At 36.6% G+C, this 20,947-nt stretch overlaps 1 protein-coding gene across 1 annotated transcript; it reads right to left on the reverse strand.

The window, feature by feature from the left end:
- Positions 1 to 1,059: 1,059 nt before the first annotated feature.
- On the reverse strand, positions 1,060 to 17,852 carry LOC105157426 (transportin-1). Its single transcript, XM_011073839.3, has 29 exons — positions 17,444 to 17,852; positions 16,410 to 16,697; positions 15,791 to 15,880; positions 15,593 to 15,670; positions 15,413 to 15,493; positions 14,427 to 14,477; positions 14,163 to 14,248; positions 13,246 to 13,312; positions 13,101 to 13,157; positions 12,993 to 13,022; positions 12,851 to 12,910; positions 12,548 to 12,661; positions 11,593 to 11,706; positions 9,914 to 10,012; positions 8,803 to 8,928; positions 8,584 to 8,658; positions 8,311 to 8,382; positions 7,967 to 8,077; positions 7,331 to 7,414; positions 6,639 to 6,746; positions 5,960 to 6,061; positions 5,687 to 5,749; positions 5,521 to 5,595; positions 4,253 to 4,324; positions 3,130 to 3,254; positions 2,763 to 2,814; positions 2,605 to 2,673; positions 2,452 to 2,511; positions 1,060 to 1,734 (listed from the first exon to the last, which is right to left on the reverse strand). Exons 1-29 carry the CDS (start codon positions 17,639 to 17,641, stop codon positions 1,651 to 1,653), a joined length of 2,691 nt encoding a protein of 896 aa, XP_011072141.1. The 5' UTR covers positions 17,642 to 17,852; the 3' UTR covers positions 1,060 to 1,650.
- Positions 17,853 to 20,947: the final 3,095 nt, after the last annotated feature.

A 20,947-nucleotide genomic window follows, 5' to 3' on the forward strand; every position in this document is an offset into this window, starting at 1 on the left:
TTAATTTTATATTATATCATTACTATTGTTGGTTTGGTACTAAAATTTATTGAATGTAGAATAACAAGAAAGCGATGCATGTAGTCCTCCAAGTGTTGATGATGCTTTTGAAATATAATGTTTTTGGTGAAAAAAAATGTATATATTTTAATTTGGTTTGAGTTCTTTTTTTTTTTTAATAGTAAGTTATTTCATCCTTAACTATTTTTTTATCTCAAAATATATTTTTAACTTTGATACAAAAAGATTTATTCTGTTGAGGATAACTTTTTTTCTCTTTTTCATATTTTTCATCTACTTAAAGATCTTTGTATATTTTAGTTGGAATTTTGATAAATGTGAAGAGCACCAATTGTTGATGCTCATATTTGATTGCAATTGTTGATGCTCATGTGTGATTGCAAAGTTATAGCTTTTTTTATTATTTGAATGGATTGCTCGTGACTTACTCAATGATTGGACTGATGAGGTTGTAAGATTTATGTGGAGTGAATCTACTGATATTAATTTTAAAAATGAGTAATAATATAGGACTTTAGTTACCTCTCATTGTGATTATACAAATTATTCTTCAATTATCAATTTCCTTTCGTCGTATTATTTCTTTTCAGTCTTTTTGTGAATGTTTTCTTCTTGATTCTTATTTAAATTTTTTAACAATATATTCCAAATAGTACAACAATCCATATTTTTTTCAAATCCAAAGATTTTAAAAAAAAAATTAATTAAGCTCGAAATTGTGCCTATATTTTTCAACTCGGCGAGCTCGAGCTCAAATTTTTGGACAAGCTCAACACATTTGCACCCTAATTTATGTTTCTCTTTTTACTATGTTAGATAAATATAATAAAAAAAATTAAATAATGCACATGAGGCGAACTTACTTTAATCACTAAATATAATAAGTTTCCTCATTTCTTCTGGAATGTAGAAGAGGAAATCCTCCTTGCTGAAGAAAAGCCCTGTTGTGTTATGCAATCTTCATACACAGAAAAGATCCGATGGGCAATGCTGTAGTTTTTGACAAAATTAACAATAATAATCAAAGGTAAAAATAAGTTGATGTCCTAACAACAATGCAATGAATTGTATATTATCACCAGATAAAATGGTTGGTTGTGTCCACAATAATACAATGGTAAATCTTTAAGCATAATACACGTAATTTCCCTATTAAAACATCACACATCTGGTAGCTATATCGAAAATTTAATTGTTTTCAAATTAAGTTACAAATTTTAAGACCTAAGAAACTATAGACACCTTTCTAACAAAACTTTGTGGAACTTGTGGACTGGACTTTCTTACCAGGGCCATTGAAAGAATTTTGTAACTCGATAAATCCCAGAGGCCGAAACTCCGGGTCAACTTTTTTGAGTATAATCAGCCCAGGAAGAAAAGAGTATGGGAGTTCAAACAGCACATACCTGTACAGCAATTCCATGTCCAAGCCACAGCTTCTTGTTCCCAATTAAAATGCCATTTCAACAAATCGGAAGAACATGTAAAAAGACTTGAAGCTTCAACAAGAGACAATTTGTAAACCATGACTGAATTAGGTTGGGTCGCGGGAGTAACTAAACAGACAGCTTTGAATCTGCTAATCGTGCAAGAAAGCAATAGATGAAGCGTTTTCGAGCGCAAGTGTCACTACACTTGATACTTCAACAGCTTATTCTTCACATGTGGCTCCAAGGAGGACATGCATTGTTCCCATGCTCCATTCTTAAGCATCTGCCAAGGTTTCAAGAAGCATTATTTTTTAATCCCTTTCGAGTAACCACATGCACAATAGAAATACCTTCGTTCAGTTGCAAACACCATACTTGGGACCTAGGGGACTGACATATGGACTGGCATAACAAAGGAGGGGGCAAAGTGATTTTTGGCTAATGAGTCTCTGCTCTTTATCAAACTACCAAAAGACTGCATTCTTCATCCTCCACCACCATACTGCCTATGTGGCACGGATAGCTGGAAAGCTCCATTTCGGTTTTAATTATACTATTTTAGTCGGTGTCTCTCCACGCCCCACCCACCCCAACCCACCACACAGGAACCCATAAAACCAAGGGCTTAATCCAAAGGAGTTACTATGTCCATATTGTAAAGCGGAATTATAGTCCTATGAAGCAAAACAGATAAACAAAACCCAAATCTATTACTGACTAGGTTACTTTCAGTTTCTCATACCATAGGCTTTGGAACTTATTTAATTAATAATTCCAATGGTTCTTTTTATTTATTAAGAACAGCCAACGTGGTTCCCCAAGTCTTCAATTCTGGATACAACCATGAGATAAGGATGTCATAGTTGTAAATTCATTCTTTAACAAGATTCTATATCTATCTTCTGTGAAAGTAACCAATAGAGGCCCACAGCCATAATCAATAGGGTTACAAACATGTAGATAAATCAAGGAAAAAAAGAATCAGTATGAAGCTGCTCACTTGTTTATAGCCATGCAACACCTGGCAGACTTGATTGTGTAGGTCCTCACTCCTTATTTCCTGTTAAGCAAACTCAATGTGAGAAAGGAACCAACTTTTTTCCGTCTTCTGCCAAAAGAAAGGAAGCGACCTGTTTGATAATGCATCACTTACATGCCAACTTGCAACAGCCTTGCACATGAAAACAAGAGAGTTTAAAGCCCCAGATGGATTTGCTCTCACCTGCAAGCCAACAGTAATACATCGTGAAATGATAACCAAAGGTGGTGATGGCAGAGTAGTACAGGCTACAAGAAAAGCAAAAATCTTACCATTGCGCATAAACCTCTGAAAGCTTCTTCCTTCTCTATGTCATCACGTATCCTATCTCAAGCCGACAGATAATTAGATAGACTGATCAAATCAAGTTTTCATTGTCCAAGAAACAGATGTTAATTCATGATATTAAAGCTAATATCAACTCATAAGGCATTGTGCCTATAGACGCATTCACAACAATGCAGATGTGTTCCTAAAGTTTTTCCAATTAATATGTTAAACTTCTTATTCAGCATGCATCAGACAGAATATTTGGCTTTGACATGTGCACTTAGCTTTTTCCTCTTTAATATGATGCAACTGCCTTAAAAGTTAGCTGAAGGCATAGAACAGCAAGAGTGAGAAGGAAGTAAAACTTACATAGACAAAGCAATACACCATGACTGCATGAAATGCTCCATGTGTGGTGAGACCAGCTCCGGACAAACCCATGCAAGTCTTCCAAGTGTGATGGCGCTATTTTCTATGAGTGATTTGTTCAGGCCCTGAACAATCAAAACCGGAGCTATGAGAAAACAATCCAGTGTGCATGGCATGATAATTGAATGGATTGACCAAACAATCCAGTGTGCATGGCATGATGCTACCCTTGATTCTCCAATTAGATGGATTGACCAAACAACTACATGATACTACCCTTGATTCTCTGATTAGATGCATGGCTCTAGAACCCAATTCTACAACAAATACAAGTCCAGAGACAAAAATAGTTCCAATATCTCATAATAAAGTAGCATTGTATCTCTCTTGTCACTTTGCAGTTTTGCACATTCTATCTTGAAATGGTTTGATTTGAAAACCATGGCCAACTTTATTTAAAAATTTTCCAAAGCATCATAATATCAGTGTTTTAGTGAATTGATGAAGAAGCCAGGCGGCATGACTAAAGCCAAATCACTTTCAAACCAATGCCACAATGTTAAGCAACATGACCCACACTTCATCAATACATCATCTTGAAGCTCGAGTAACAGGGCGAGAATACAATTCAATCGAAGGTGCATATAGTAGGGATTTAGGAACTAGCTCCCAGTGCACCCAAAATCTTACAAATGAAAAAAAAAAAAAAAAAAGAACATTTCTTTCAATCTGACCATCAAGAATCCATTAAAATAAAGGGTTAATTACACTTAGGCACCCTCTAATGCGAAATACACTTTTCCCCAAAGTTAAAAAATTGCACTCACACCCCCTCCAAAAATTCTCTCGCCCTTTTGTTAGGGCGTAAGTGTAATTTCAAACTTCTTTGGTGGCAAGTGTAATATTGTATTTACAGAGGGGGTCTAAGCGTAGTTAACGGTAAAATAAAACCAGATGTTAGACTCTCCCAGCTGGATTAATTTATTTTAACAAATTATGTCCAACTTCAGTCAGTCAAAGATAAATCTCAGAAAGAGTACCACGCACCACCATTATGCAGATTGCTGAGTATAGCACAAGCAAGACGTTAGAAGACAAACAAGCAAAAACCATGGGTAATTACCTCAGGATGTTGAAGTATTGGAACCAAGCATGAGACTACAGTCAGGGCTACAGGAGAAATCTCCTTGTGAACCTGAAGTTTAAAATATAAAATACTAAATGTCAAACCTCATCTAATAAACGAAATGCAAAATAGAGTACAAATCTTTCTACCACACATTTGGAGTTGAAACTAGAAGATTCCACCGAACTATTGTTGAGCACCAGAATGAGTCAACGACATCAAAGTAGCAACCGAAAACATATAAATAAAAGAATTGACAATCAGATAATGGGAGCCAAAAAGTGGAGATATGAAGAAAGTTAGAATTATATATTTTTAACTGGTGCTAATTCATACGAGACATGAAATTAGAAGTAATGTTCCAACATAAAGGAATTTGTTATCTGAAGAGTCAAGGATCTAAACACACATTTAGTTACTATGCATATATGTATGTTAGATCTAGTCTATGCGAATTACTTCCTTACTTCCTCTTGAATTACCAAAACTGCTGTTCGGTCACCCATAATGTTGCAATTTCATGCATTATTCATTTTTAACAGTTATCCAGTAAATCAGTAGCATGAATCTAATGTGTAGCTGTTCCTACATACTACATCTGCAGCAACATCATTTAATGATCTTACCTTTTTGAAGGTCTTACATACTAGACCCAGGGAATTATGTCCCTTTGCAGGTTTCTCTCTACAATAATCCCAACTACTTTTTCAACCTCTAGAATATAAAGCTCCTCAGTGTCCACTAGAATAAATGAAAGTGTGAAAGATCAAAACGTCAACCGCGACTCCAGCAATAGGAGACTTGGATCAAACCCTACGAAAACTCACAATGTACGGGTATATTTGCAGTTGAGATTAGATTACTATTCTCCTAAAGCAACCACTCAACAAGAGAAAATGAAACAGAATAAGTTGCCAGCATGCCTGCACTCTACTTGACGGAGATTTTACAACTGTATACATTGTTCAGTGAACCTCAGAGAAAGTTTCTATGTGGATCTAGAATATTCAATGGAGCCAAATACAACTAATACAGTGGGGCTGAGAACAAAAAAGTATAAATGTCCACAAACTCACTTCCAGCTAACCATGGTTTTTCAGGTTGAGGTTAAGCATGAGAGCATGTCAAAACAAGCCAAATACCAAAAAAGAAGACAACAGTAACTTAAAGCAGTACAACATGCTAATGTAAGAGATACCAGGCTTGACTCAGAGCAATTACCTATTATCTAATCAGTTCAATATGCTGTGGAAAAGGGACCATACCTTTATTGCTAGTTCTCCTATAGCCCAACATGCATTATTTGCAACAGACGCAGTTTCCTTGAGCTTCGGGGTGTTCTGATGAGAGCATTTACTAATTAAATTATGAGAAATTGAAATTGAGTAACAAAACTACTTCCATTAATTCAGAATTGATGGTTTTACGTACCAATTGCTTTGCAGCAGTTTCTAGAAATTCAGCTAAACGAGGACGTAAATGAACTGGACAAACCTAATCAAAAAAAGAACCCTCAACATCTGATTGCATCAAGATATAGCAGCTGGAACATACACCCAAAGTTAAAGGGGGGAAGGCTCTCAACTGCCTTAAAAACACCACTTGGAGGACAAACCAATAACTCTAAGAAGCATAATCAGGTCAAGCAACAATAGGTAGCTTAGTAGTTGACCCAACACCAGAATAAAGTCATTCTCAACTTACTCTAGCAAGGTCTCCCAGCAGTGCAAAGGCACTTTGCCTGATGTCATAGGCATCATCCATACAACATTGCAGCAGCAAATCCCTTAAATTACTTTGTGAAACCTATAGTAAAGAAAGAAAATAAAAAGGGAAAAAGACTTTATGAACATTGGGAAACCTAAAATGCACAACACAAGGAAACATATGTAATTAACTCAAGAATACATATTCAGATGTTTCTATTTTAATTCTTAAAAAAGTCTTGGACTTAACTAGCAAAGAGTTTGGTCATACTATTACAAACTTATAAAAGAAAATTACTGTTACAGACTTTATAAAAAAAAAAAAGAGCCATACAAGGTAACCGCCAATGAGCAGAACCATGACATCAAACTTTTATGTAGAAATACAGGACGAACGAATATAGAGAGGACAAGGGCTTCAAATATCAGCAGCTTATCGTACCCACAATACCCAATAAAAGGTTCTTCCCATTTTTCATCCACACATCTATTTTTAGCATTCCTCCTAGCATCCTTAGTAAAGGAGCATCATTTACAACCTAACATATCCTCATATATTAGAGAGATAGCGCATTACAAAGATAACTTATCAACCAAAACTGAGTGGAAAAGCATGCTGTGTGGACATGAAGAATATGATGCAGTATGACATAAGAAGTTTTGGAAAATAAAAGTACCAAACTCTCTATTCCAGGACCAAGCCCCTCAGCAAGTCCAGAGAGAAGATCCAAACAGCACACAATGAACTCTTTATCATACTGTGCCCCAGCTGAAACAGGATCAACCTAAAAGCAAACCTTTGGTTTTCAGCCAAGAGATCAGAAATAAGTAAATGCATAAATTCTGTTAGTTCCCAGAATAGTAGTAAAAGAATACAGGCAGAATCAAAGATTAAATGTTTAAATAGAAAGGAACAACAAAGCTTCATTTCAGGAAACTATATTTGAGCATCAAGTTATGGAGCAGACAAAAAAGTGGTTATATGTTCACCATGCAGAAGTCGCAAACTTGGTAGCAATAAGAACAAGCAAACTGAGACTGGGATCAGAGGAAAATTAATAGAAGTCATGTTGAGTTTATAAGTCCAAATTGACATCATTTTCATTAAAAATAATAGAATGCATCAAGCACATTAACATTACTATATATGCACGCATAAGCAAATGAATGAAAATTCAACTATTGAGGCTCTACAGAAGATTTGCATGCCTGCTCGAGCAATTGTCTAGTGACAAAACAACAGACATGGAAAGAAGCAGTAGTACTTGAAGCCAGAACTACAGGATCAGGATTGACTGTTGAAGTAATACCAAAGTAGCAGAATACTTGAGCTAATGATTCAGTAGACAGATATCATGTCAATCAAAACCTTGGCTAGTTGTTGAGTCTGGATGATGATTATGCACCTCTGATACACTGGTGCTGCAAATTGTGAAAATCCGGTACCCAGTGCCTATAAAAAGAGCATGTTAATCTTCCATAAGACTGAAATGCATATTTGCAAAAGGAAAACTAGATACACAACACCACACAACACAATGCAAGAAGTCCATAGATAAAATGGTAATGACCCTTGTGACTGCTCATCATTAAGTAATTTAAACTCCTTAGACAGCTGTCACAAACACGCGATAGGGAAAAAGGTCTCCATGCTTTGTAATTCTTGTGATGAATGGTTGTTTTCCATCTTAACATGCAGGCAAAGAATGTTCAATATGTAAGATCCTAGTGCCCGTAATACTATCAGATAATAAAGTATTCATATCACATGGACTTGCAGTGCAAGACTTTTGTCAGTACTTCTGCAAGCTAATGGTCATAAAACCAAATAGACGAAATGCAACACAGTAAGAAAAATGTTCCATTTAATAAAAGCGACGACTATTTCGGAATAGAGCCAATTGAACCTTATGCCACCAGAACCAAGAAAAAATTTAAACTAGCACTTTCTTGTCACAGCAGAGTACACATGAAAAAATTTGACATGTTCAAGGATGACAGATACCTGTGCTATTGATGTAAAGCATTCCAACAGCGGGAAAATATCTTTGTCAGAATTCGAAAGCTGCTGCCACTTTGCAATCAATGGGGGCATCAAGATTTCAAGATAGGCAGGCTGCCATATTCAATATAATGAGACTAGCGATATTATTTGTTAACATAATGCTGAACAAGGGGAAAAGCTTGTTTAAAATAGAAACTAAAGCAAACCTTGAAGCCAACAAACACTGATCAGTGCAAACATGTTTAGAATAGAAAACATCTTTTCCTCAAGTGGTGATCAACAATAACATGTTTATAATAGAAATAACAGGGCACCTTTAAGCACATGTATGCATAATAATTTACCTGATTCAGTTCCCTGCCAACAGCATCTGCTAATGTCCCAATAGCATCATATACAATTCTAAGATTCCGCCTCTGCATACAGAGAAACCTATGAAAATGAGAAGCAACACAGAAAGGCAGCAGAATAGACACTGCAATAATTACAGGTGTTTTTTAGAGCCTAAACAAAGGTCTGGCACAGTAATGGGTGCTTTAACGCATGAACAAAGATTCTAATGCTCCTAACCAGATAACAAGAAGAAAGAAGAGGGAGGACCAGAAATGCACGTCAACCTGATATTTTCCAAAGGCCATCACTAAGTGTTGCAAAATGATATCCAACCGTGGTGCCAACTCTTCTGCGGCTTCCTGCATCTTACAAAAAGCCATTAGGATAAACATTTAATTAAAATTTGAACCCAATCACAAACAGTTTCCAGGAAGACAAAGGAGAAGATGAGGAAGGGGTAGATATTCGGGGTAGGGCTGGGGCAAACAGGGAGGCAAAAGAACCTCTTCAAGTGTTGCAAAAGCTGAACAAGCAGCCTCTTGCACCCTTTTATTATCGTCCAATATTCTTCGTAGTAACCCCATAAGAATTTTCTCGAATTGATCATGACCTTCTTGATGAGCAGTACCCTAGAACATGCAGAAACAGACAGCTCACAGATGATCTTTACATTTCACTACACAGTTGAACAAAAAATCATCAAAGTAATGCCATCATGGAAACCAAGCAAGCACCACAAAATAACAGAACATGGCAAGTAATTAGAAAACCAGAATCAATTTCAGTTACATGTTGGATGTCTGGAAAAATAGACAGTCCACTGAAAAAGAAGTATTAAGAGGCATGGTAATCTGACAGAAGATCATAAAATACAATTGAATAAATAACGAGAGCAGTCTCAAACAAAAATTTCAAAGTGAAATAAAGTTAACATTTTCTGATTCAAGCCACAATTGCAATGTCTATGTAACAAACTGTAGCTGTTGCCGAGATTATCAAATTGCTATAAGCTCGTATTTGATAATGCTGTGCCATAGAGACAGACTATTGTTTGGAATATGTTTTAAAGCATAAGGTGTTTCAAGTATACTGTACTACTTGTTCCCAGAATCCCACCTATTGTACCATGCAGACCCACGCATCAGCCTGACAACAGGAGAACTGCTCTTTACATGTATATTCATTTTATATGAAATGAAAAGGAGTATGGCAATTGAAGACACACTTAAGCCAAGAATCAAGCATGTCAAATTTGAAAGTTCCACTAATACTTGGAATTCTAAAGTGGCCCAAAATCCAGCAAGGTTTCAAGAATCAACTCAAATATCCACCACATGGTCCACACCTTAAGTGATAACAGCAATAGGTGCCCTCGTCTTCTTCACTAAGTGTTTCATTGCGTAATACACATATTTGATTATTGCATACAATCCTATTGACCCTCAACTTTGTGACAAGTATTGATTTCAATTATATGTGTTCAAACATCAATAAACAAGTAAGACGTTCTACAAACATACTGGGCACAGTTGTCACGGTTCTTCAAAATATTAAAAGAAAAGTCAAGATTGTTCTCGTTTTTCAAATGGAAAAAGAGGAATTATGATATATTACCTGAACAATGTATTTGCTGAAGCGAGACAGTGTCCAACAAGATATGCTTCGTATCAGAGGAAACTTGTCGTCTAAGAGTGGAATAAGAAATGCAATAATCTGCAGAAAAAAGAATATAAGCATCTATCTAGGGAAAACAGGTTAAAGAAAAAAGAACAAAATTATACTGATCATATTGAATCTGAATAGTACAGGATGATGAAAAGATACCACATGATAAAATTTGTTCCAATTGAAAATAAGTAAGCCTAAGTTATGCACAATCAGGATAATAATGCACAGTCAAGAACCATTAAGAAGCATTAGACAAGAAATATCGTGACAGGAAGAGGAATAGATTGCAAATATTCCTCACTTTTAACATCACAATCTATGAACCAGTAAATAGAATGATAGGACAAAGTTATCTGCAGTGTAAAGGATGATGGGAACATATACTTCACAATCACTATCAGTACTTCAAGCCTCATTTAAATAGTACATTCATTTTTTTAGACAGACCAAATGCTCAGATACAAAGAGAAATACCACGTTGCAGTTTATTTGGGAGAGGACTCAGAGGAGATCAAACAAAAGTGACCCAACAACCAATCTCTTAACTAAGTAATATCTTAAAATGCGCTAATTACGCCATCCCCAATTAATGACGGATTTTAGCAACTCATCCCTTAAGAAAATGAATCACAATGACCACTGTCTAACTAACAGACATAGTTCATAGTGACGTGACCCACATCTAATGCCATTCTATTAATTACTGAAAAAACAGAGCCAATACTGTAAATCCAGCTAAAGCTCTTCCATGTGTGCTACTTTGATGTGTGACCCTTTGTTGGTTTGTATTTTAAATGAGATATCATGTTCTCAATTAATAGAGGAAGATACATGGAGGAGAGTCCGGCAACCAAATTACAGGAAGGTTATTCGACTCCTTATAGGGGTTGAACGTGGTCGGACTTTGCATTTGCATGCTTTGCAACTATTGATTGCCAAAATCTAATTCATTTTGAGACAGTTCCTATAGATTGTAATTGTTTTCTTTTAACATCTTTGCAGTTAACTGTAACTTCATACTAAGATATACAAATTAAAGCATGCTACTTCATGCTCTCAGAATTATCATTTGCAAGATTGTAAATATCAAAAGAAAATGTGAATTGCAATCAAGTGACAGAATTCATAAAAATATTAAAAGCGAATTACAACTAGACCTCTGGATTTTCTCAACATTAACATGCACCTCCCGTTGGGCTCACCTCAGCGGAAGATGGATAACTTATAACCTTGCATTCACTATATTTCAAACTTTAGAAAATTACATTTACACCATCACTTGCAAGGGATTTATGACCTAAGATACATGAGTATGACCAGAGCTAAAATGGGAAATCATTCAAAATTGGAGATGGTATCACCATTTCCTATTGGGTACACTCAACCAGAGGATGTAATTGTCATATTAGTAAAACAATGAAGCCATCTAATTATCATTTCCAAGGGAAACAGTTGTGAATTATGGCAATTAACAGGAGACTCCGTAATTTAACCCTTCATATTTTTGGTGCATCCAGTTCACAATTGTGCCATAGGCTTTATAGCTCATTTCATTTGTCATATTCATTTCTGCTACTCTAAGATGTAGCATAAAATTACATTTGTCCAGTATTACTAAAAATTACCTCTGAGAGATGTGGATAGAGACCATTAATGCAACCCTCGCCTATTGCACCAAGAGCTAAAACTGCAGCTTCCCTGTCTTTCCAAGCTTCATCACCTGTAGCGGACAACTTTGCCTGCAAAGGAAATCAAAACATCAATGCTAAGCTTGAAAACCTTATCTACGAAGAATAAATCAGAGAATGGTGAACATAAATTGGAATAGAACAAAACAGAAGTATCTATCTTTCCATGTTCATCATGGCACACTATATTCTTCACCAGCGTCATCGTTAGCCTACAGACTATGACCTTTTTTTGGCCTTTTTTCAATCAATATAGGATATGAAAAAATGCATCTGATGCAATCAGTCCACCTATGTCTGTAGTTAGAAAGTAAAATAAGTAATCAGTGTATTTCGAGTCTTCATTTACTGACAGATACTAAGCCATTTCAAATTCTTGAAAATTATTATGCAGTAGATGAGTAAATGACTAAAAATTGAAAAAGCCACATTAGTGACATAAAGAAATTGACAGAGAGTGTCTTCAATATACACATCAAATAGCACAAACCACAACATAATCTCTGATTTGCAAGGGTCCTACTCTTCCATAGTCAAAATTAGTTCTTTATATATATCATACACCATCAATTCCAAATTTCTGTCTGAGATGGAAGAATAACAAATCAAAGCCCACAAGTGCAATTGAAATTGCCATTTGTTTCTCAGAACATCAGGGCAATGCAACAGTATTTGCAGCCTCCAATATATACCCACTAATTAACAGGACCATATCTGGCAAACTCTGATTGGAATTTCATAGAGAAAAAAAACATCCAAATTTTATCAACCAATCTTCAACCAGCAAATTCCAGTCAGGATCAAAAAGACAATATACAATCATGAATCAGGAAGGCAGAGCAGAAGCAAAGAGGAGAAACTAATAGACGCAATGACCATTCAACTTAACCACCTGAACAATGGGCATCAAGGTGGGCAAAATCTCATCTCCAAATACATTGGAGAGCAAATCTAGAGCAGCTGCACTGCACTTACGTAAATTCCAAACATTTACAATGTCATCATCCTGCAATCACAAAAGTGGAGAAGCTACATCAAAAATGTTATGCTAAAGACTTGAGAATAATACTAATTTAAAATCGTGAAGCAAAATGCAACACTGAAAATCTATTTATTGTGCAGATGGAATAAATATGAGATCATCCATTCCAGTCCAACCAGCTCCCGAGAATCAAGGACAAAATAATTTATATACCTCGTCTTCTACATCCTCTGACCCATGAAAACGTGATGAATGAAAACGAGGCTTCAAATCCTACACCATAATAATTGCTATAAGGAACATAGTTTATATCAGTATAGTATACCAACCCAATAGGCAAGAATTGCAATAGAACCTGATCTCGATCCGGAAGAGATCCATCCTCCTGCAAAGAAAATGACATAATGAATAAGAGACAATATATCACTCAAATAAGAATGAGTCAGAAATGAATCAAAAGTACCTCAGCTTCCAGAAGAGATTCATCATCATCAGCATAAGCCATGTTTGATAGCAAAATCTATTGAAGTACGTAAATACATTATTACATAAGCAATTGGCATAGCAACCAATTGGATAGAGTAACTAATCCATGGTATGCAACATACTGGTAAAAGACGCGGTAAAAATTCTCTCAGGTTTTCAGGAGGCAGTTCAGCTTCACAGTAAGCAGACCTGTCAAGCAAAGAGAGGATACTTAAGTTCAATAAGAGAGCTCATAATTCCAGAGTCGAAAGAAATGGCTGACAGAAAGCAATAAACAACATATTAAGATAAAAGTAGCAAATAAATGGGCAACAGATGAACTGAAATCCCTGCATTTATTTGCAAGATAAAAGTACCAACTTCTGGACATGCTAACAAATAGTAAACTTTTAGCAGTATTATGTCATAGGGATCCATCGGCATTAAATGTAACAACTTTTGGAACTCTTAAGTCTCAACCTATGAATTTAAAATTTGCTTTCTTAAATGTGTGGTGGGGTGTCTATTTACTTGCAGTCTTGGGATTGAGGGAACAGGGAACCTAATTGCTTTGATGGACTTTTTCTTTAAATTTTTTCTTTCTTATCCTAAAAGAAAGCATCTTCATCACTTGCATGATCGAAAACTAAAGTTCAGACACCAGATAGAAAAACTTTAAAAAGATTAGCTATCTAAGCGGGGAGGAAAAAGATACAACAGAGAAATGAACACAACAATAGACTGTAAATGTAGGCCATTGAAAGCATACAGCAGAAATTCAGTTTTTCCCAAAGTTCCATTTAAGATAACAGAACATTGAACTGAGCATTAAGTTCCAGAAAGAACAAGATCTGCTGCTAATAGTGATGGCATCCCCATGATCATTACAAATCATAAAAACTCAAGTTCAAAAATGTAGTTTATCCCTTCTTTAATAACGGTAAAGAAAAACTCAAGGCTAAAACATGGCACAGGATTTTTAAACAGCTGCAGCCACATAATCCCTTAATGATGAGTACTGATATAGAGATAAATATAGTCTTGAGAGCAAATAATGTACCAAAATTCACACGCTTCTAGAGCCACCTCGTCACTTGAGTCCTTGTTCACTAGCAACATATATTCAATTACATTCCTTACATGTGGCTGCAGTATCAAATTAAAATGTTATCAGAAATAGCAGCAAAAAAACTTTTGAAACATTATAGATCAGTATAATAATAGTCAAAATCAGCTGGCTTAACAGTATCCGAAAAGATGTAAACACTAGTGATTTTTAACGCTATACAATTCAAAAATGTAAAGGTGACAAGGAAATACCCACCTCCAAGACAGCAGAACGAACTTCAATCAGCTGAACAAATGCAGCACATACCTGTTCAGAAAAACAGCAAGTAAAAATAAGTGAACCCAATTAAATCATTTTAATACAGGGTCAATTACAACCACCTCCCTGAGGTTTGGCATAATAACAAATACCTCCTCGTTACTTGAGAAATTATAAATACCCTCTGATTTTAGCGTTGTCTCACAACGAGCCCATTCCGTTAGCCTCCATTAGGTTCCCATTCAATTTTTGCGGTGAACTAACTAAAATGCCCTTTCGGATTATAAATTATAATCTTATATATTTTACAATTTTCAGAAAATATTTTTATGGACTAATATTCCCTATAGATTATTTATTTTACCATCCTCCATTCTTTTTACATTTTTTGAATAATTTTTTTATTTTAAAAAAAGAATTAACAAAGATAAAGTAGTAATGTCCACTTCACCATCTAGGGACTATATAATTATTTTCCATTTGAGGGGAATATTTGTAATTTTTCAAACCACGAGAGGTATTTGTAATTATGCCAAACCTCAAGGGAGGTAGTTGTAATTTACCCTATGATATAACTGAATTACAAGTTAGAAAAGCCACCAAAGAGGTGTTGAAAAATTTATAAGCTCGAAAATATGTGATTCATTATGAATAACACCAGTTGCAAACCAGAGACCAAGGAAAACAAAGAGATGACTACATATTATAGCATTCACATGAATCACATCCGCTAACCCAATTTTGCTCGGACAATGTGAAACAGTACAGAAAACACACCGGATTTATTTAAAATTTAACGTCACCCACAATAGTATAAGAAATAAGAGAAAACCCAATAGTCTGGCAATCAATCCACCGAAAAGATAGAGAACTAACATATAATTTATATAAAACTGTTTCTATTTCCTTTAGCACGGATCCAAAAACAATAGCTTTCAACTTTTTTAACCAATTCAAGATGATAACTAAAAGAGTTCCCTTACCAGCCTCCGCACCTCTGGAGCAGGGTCATTCGCAAGAACAAATAAACCTTGCAAATATTTATCCATGGACATATAAAGAACCTGCATATTCATCAAAATAAAGTTTTGTGACATATGAAAAGGTAGCCAAGACGAGAGATGAGAGAGCAACAATTCCAAGCCTAATTGAGTTGCACTCACCGCAGGCATTAACATAATGTACTCATTAACTGAACTCAATGAAAGCTTTCTTAGTGTAGTATTCGGCGACTGGAAAAGCTGTTATCAGACAAAATTAAAGAGAAGATGAGATGTAAGTCAAAAATATTTCATTGCTTCCGGGTACCGGGTTGAAGGCAGGTAGGGAAGAGAGGGGCTAAAAAAGGAGATCATAAGAACCTGGAGGAATCTTGGAAGAAAAGCATTAATGGGCCGTTCTGATAATCCAGGAATATCAGAATCAAGCACTTGGGGCACATCTTCACAAATCTGCATTGACAGACACATTACGAGCCTTCAGTTGTAAACAGCACACTGGCTTCACATTTCTTTTCTCAGGAAGACTAAATGAATGACTAGGTTAAAGCCCCCAAATGAAGGAAAATGAAGATATAATTTATGTCCAAATGATTAAAGTAGGATAGCGTATTATAGAAACTACATATACAGCTCGACATTCTCTTTTTCCTGAATAAGAATAATTTAAGTAGAAAGATTAATGATTAATCTCAGGAACAGCTTTATGTTTGAAGGAGAAGGACTATACTCGACTCTCACTATTACCAATCCAAGATGACTAGAGCATAAAACTGCATCCAAAAGATCTTGGTTAAGTCAGATTGCATCATACGGGGACTACAGAGGTGCATAATACTAACATTACTTTGTTCAGATAATCCAGAACTGTGCATGAAGAGCTTGTTCAATAGAAAGCCAATTTGAAAACCACAAAGAAAGAATCACCAGGTTCCGAGATGTTGTGAATCATGCATAACCCATAAAAGCAAGAAATGTGTACCTTAGACAAAGCATCCATAGCACCCTCCATGAGATTGATATCATTACTATCTAAACACTTCACAAGAGCATGTAACAATTCAGGCCATCCTATAATTCCCCCAATCTGAACAAAAGTACTAATAATGGTCCCAGCTGTAGACCTGATTTGCCTATCTGCTGCGCCCATACACGGTAACAACTCTGACTTTATATATTGTTGGTTCACAGGCGGCGTGGTTTTGAATGCACTTCTGATGTTGTTTTTAAGAAGCAACCCTGCTGCTTGCCTAACCTCCACCGAAATGCCCTGTTATATCACATTCACACAGAAATTGATTAACTCATTACAGAGTTTCTACTCCAAAGGCAACTTAAATTATATAATGTTCTAGCAAGATCTTGTCAATCCCACAGCAATATACAAGGCTAAATAAATTAGCTTCCAATCTCAATATCAGAATTTCCAAATGGCTGCAGAAATGCAACCAAGTCAAGCTACACTATCCAATCACCTACTAGTGCAATCAAACCTTACGCCACATTGCCTATGAAGCATTTGAATTTCAATAAGAACTCAAAGCACAGCTTGTATCGATATTTCCAGTTTCTATTGCCATATAATTCGCCCTCCATCTCTTAGTATTTCAATCAACTTTCTGCATATTTCCTTTTAATGTGGCAACAGAACTTGCTCCATATATGGAGGGGCATTTAGTTAAAATAAACCAAAAACCACTGAGTTTCCCTCTCATTATTAATCTGCATGCACAACATAGCTTACACACATCAGTAAAACTAGAAAATATCAATTAATAAGTAAAACAGCCAACTTCATTCAACATTGGCCTAACCAATGCGTCCTCCTAAAACCTAACTGACAGATTTACAAGATTTGCTTTTTCCACCATGCTTTACAACACTTCCCTCACACTTGATCACAGCATAGATTAAATAGCACCGAAAAACTACAATCAACCATAAGCAAAATTCGAACTTTAGTCACCACTAAATCAAAAACAAGTTCCATAACCAAGGTACAGAAACAAAACCAACCTCCGCCTGAGCAAAAATGAATGCGAGATAATTGTTGAAATCGGGGAACTGAGAGTACTGCTGGAGCCTCTGCCAAATCATCGACTTGTCATCGGAGGTGGGAGCCATCTGCTTCTCCAGCAGCCCACAGATCTCCCGGAGTCCCTCCTCCTGAGGCTGCCACGCCGCGCCGCCCCCGCCGCCGCCACCTGACGCCATCCTTCTCTTTCTTAGACAGAAAAGTTAACCTGATGTTTTAAACCTTCTTAATAAAATAAATTAAGTGAGGAAGCAGGATAAATGTTGCGATATTCCGACAAGAATTTAGAGAGAGAAAGAACAGAAGCAGAGCCGATGACAATTTTGAAGGCTCTGTTCCGAGGAAGGAGAAGTCTGAAATTTACAGCGAGTGAAGTATTTGTGCTGGAGGTGGGATTCGATGCTGTCTGGTCCATGCTACACTCTGCAAAAACCAATTAAATATTTTATTTGCAATACAAATTAATTTTTGTTTACTTGTCAATTATAATAAAAATTTGTGATAAAAAAAATAAAATTATAAAATTTATTTTTTCATGATTGTCCTTGCACCCAAACCCTTTCCCATTTTCAATATAAAATAATTCAAAATAAAAATATTAAGACACTATTTATATTTTTAAAATCAAACTGAAACTAACGTTAACGTCATATAATGGTGCCTGAGTTTTATCATTGTTGCACCCTAATTGGCCAACCCACCTCAGGGGCTTGATAAAAAATGGAGGCAAAAGACCGTCAGATAAGGCCGCAAAAAGTCGGGGATTTTATTTAAAAAATGCCAAAAAAAAGAAAAATTAGTAAAGTAATGCCATTTTAAAAGTTTTAATAAAGTAAGCAACACCGCAGTCTGTGACCGCGGTGCCTCATTTTTTTTAAAAAAATAAAATAAAATTTCTGTGGCACCGCGGTCACACACCGCGGTGCCACAGAAAAATGATATTTTAATTGCCACCGCGGTCAGTGACCGCGGTGGCATGATATTTTATAAAAAAAAAACGAAAACAGTGAAGAACCGCTATCCCAGATAGCGGTTCTTCACTAAAATATAAAAAAAAAGGCAGTCAAACCTGCAGCCTGCAATTGCAGGCTGCAGGCTGAGGCACCGCGCTCGGTAAGCGCGGTGCCTCAGTTACATATTCACGGGCACACTTCTACAGTGTGCCCGTGAATATGAACATTGGATTGCAGCTCACACTATTTAAGTGTGAGCTGCAATCCTCCTTCACCATCACTCTTGTGCATTCTCACATTTGCTCCTTCAACATTTCCTTCAACATTTGCTCATCTTCCAGCATATCCTCGGCAATTCCTCCTTCTTCAACAATTCCTCCTCCTTCAACAATTTCTCCTCCTTCATCTTGTTCTTGTTTTTGCACAATTATTACATCTTTGTCTTTAAAAAAATTTAGAGCGAAAATATCGAATTTTGGCCCTATTGATACCAGTGTTTTATACGGGCAATTAAATCATCGAACAGAAGATGTGTCCGAAAATTCGGATACAACTTTATCAGTACGACGTGGTGAAATTGCTTTTTTTCGCGTTCTACAACTAGCACCACGTCATATTCGTGTTTTACAAGTACTCCAAAATATGGGGTTTCTTGGTGTTTTGCAATGTGGGCATGTTGAAATTGACACCCACTTGATCACTGCTTTGGTAGAGAGATGGCGCCCGGAGACACATACTTTCCATTTTTCGGTGGGTGAAGCTACTATAACACTGCAAGATATCGCCATCCTGTGGGCACTCCTGGTGGAAGGTAATCTTATTACCGGGATAGATACAAGGTGTAGTACTCAACGGTGGCAAAATTATTGTCATCAATGGTTGGGTTTCATGCCCAATGAAGATGCATTTAGATGGTCCAGAATAAAATTGTCAGTGTTATATGAACGTTTATTAGAAAATACAAGTGATGATGATAGCCCGTTTGAGGCTGTGTTACAGGAGGCACGTATATGTGCCATGTGCATTCTTGGTGGAGTGTTGTGTCCTGATGCTACGAGGAACACCGTGTCATTATTATATCTGCGGCATATGGAAAACATACACGAGCAGTATGTATCAAATTGGGGTTCTGCAGTGTTGGCATATCTCTACCGGGAGCTATGTACAGCATCACAAAGAGGGAAAAATAATATTGGCGGTGCCATGCAATTATTACAGATATGGGCATGGTCTCGCATCATACCACTTGCCCCCATTCCCTCGAGTGAATCTTCGACACTGATGCCGACCATTATAGACCCTGACAATGTTCTGCCTAATCCTCCATATGCTGCACGGTATGAATATTTTTATTTATTTATACAGTTATAAATAATTTTGATTTCACTTATTTTTCTTAATTTTGATTTTAGGTGGTCTTATCATATATCCCGTACTCATACGGCACACAACGCTCTTCGTATAATAAGGAATGTTTTGGATCGTATGCAATTAAATGAGGTATCTTGTTGTGGTTTTTTTTTTTTACGTTTAGTGTATTTCTGATGCATTTGTTCAAATATATTGACTGGCGCTATATTTTGTATTGTAGTTTATTTGGACTCCTTATGATGACATAACACTCGATCTTGATTCATTGCCCTTTTATGCAACGCGCACACCGTGGCATATACGCTGTCCATTGATCAATTATTCGATCGTGGAGATGCAGCACCCGGAGAGGGTTCTCCGTCAATTTGGCTTTGTGCAAAACATCCCCCCAAACCCATTAATCAGTGAGCGTCGTTTACACACAATAGACAGGCGGGGACGTCAAGACATGAATTGGGCTACGTTTCACGCAGACTATATTGCGAAATGGAACGATGTGCAATCACTGAGGGTGGAAGGACCCGTTATTCAAGGTGGTCTTGATACCGTTCCTGACTACATGAACTGGTATCATCAAATTACTCGAGTTCAAAATTCACATAGCATATTGTCTACGAACACGCCGGGCTATCGACCAACTAACACCCGTGATTGGGAATATGTGGTAAGCACCTTATATTTTTTAATATTCATTTAATTTAGTTTGTCGATTATACTGATCATTTTATTTTGTTTACCAGTACAATAGAATGGAGCAGCTAGTGATTGATTGTGAAAATTCCGGAGATGATCAACAGTCATTAAGAGATACTCGAGCAAGAGCGCGTACGATCGGGCGTGAAATTATGAACTTTTCTAGTTCACGGTATCCAAATGTTCGAGTTAGACCGGCTGAAACAGCTCGTGGCAACGCATTCGGAGAGGCTGGTCCGTCGAGCGTTTATGCCGAGGTCGGGCCATCTACTGTTTGCACGGAGGCTGGTCCGTCGAGCTGTTATCCGGAAACAGGTCCATCGACTGTTTACACTCCAAATGCTCCATACATGCCATCATTTGATTCTACATTTACACATAATATGAACCCGGAAATTCGAAGACAATATGATGCATCACCGGTTCCATTCGAAAACACCGATGCGAACACACCCGGTAGCCAAAGAG

This window comes from Sesamum indicum, linkage group LG1 (assembly GCF_026168435.1).
Source record: "Sesamum indicum cultivar Baizhima isolate 11 linkage group LG1, ASM2616843v1, whole genome shotgun sequence".
Lineage (NCBI taxonomy): Eukaryota > Viridiplantae > Streptophyta > Magnoliopsida > Lamiales > Pedaliaceae > Sesamum > Sesamum indicum.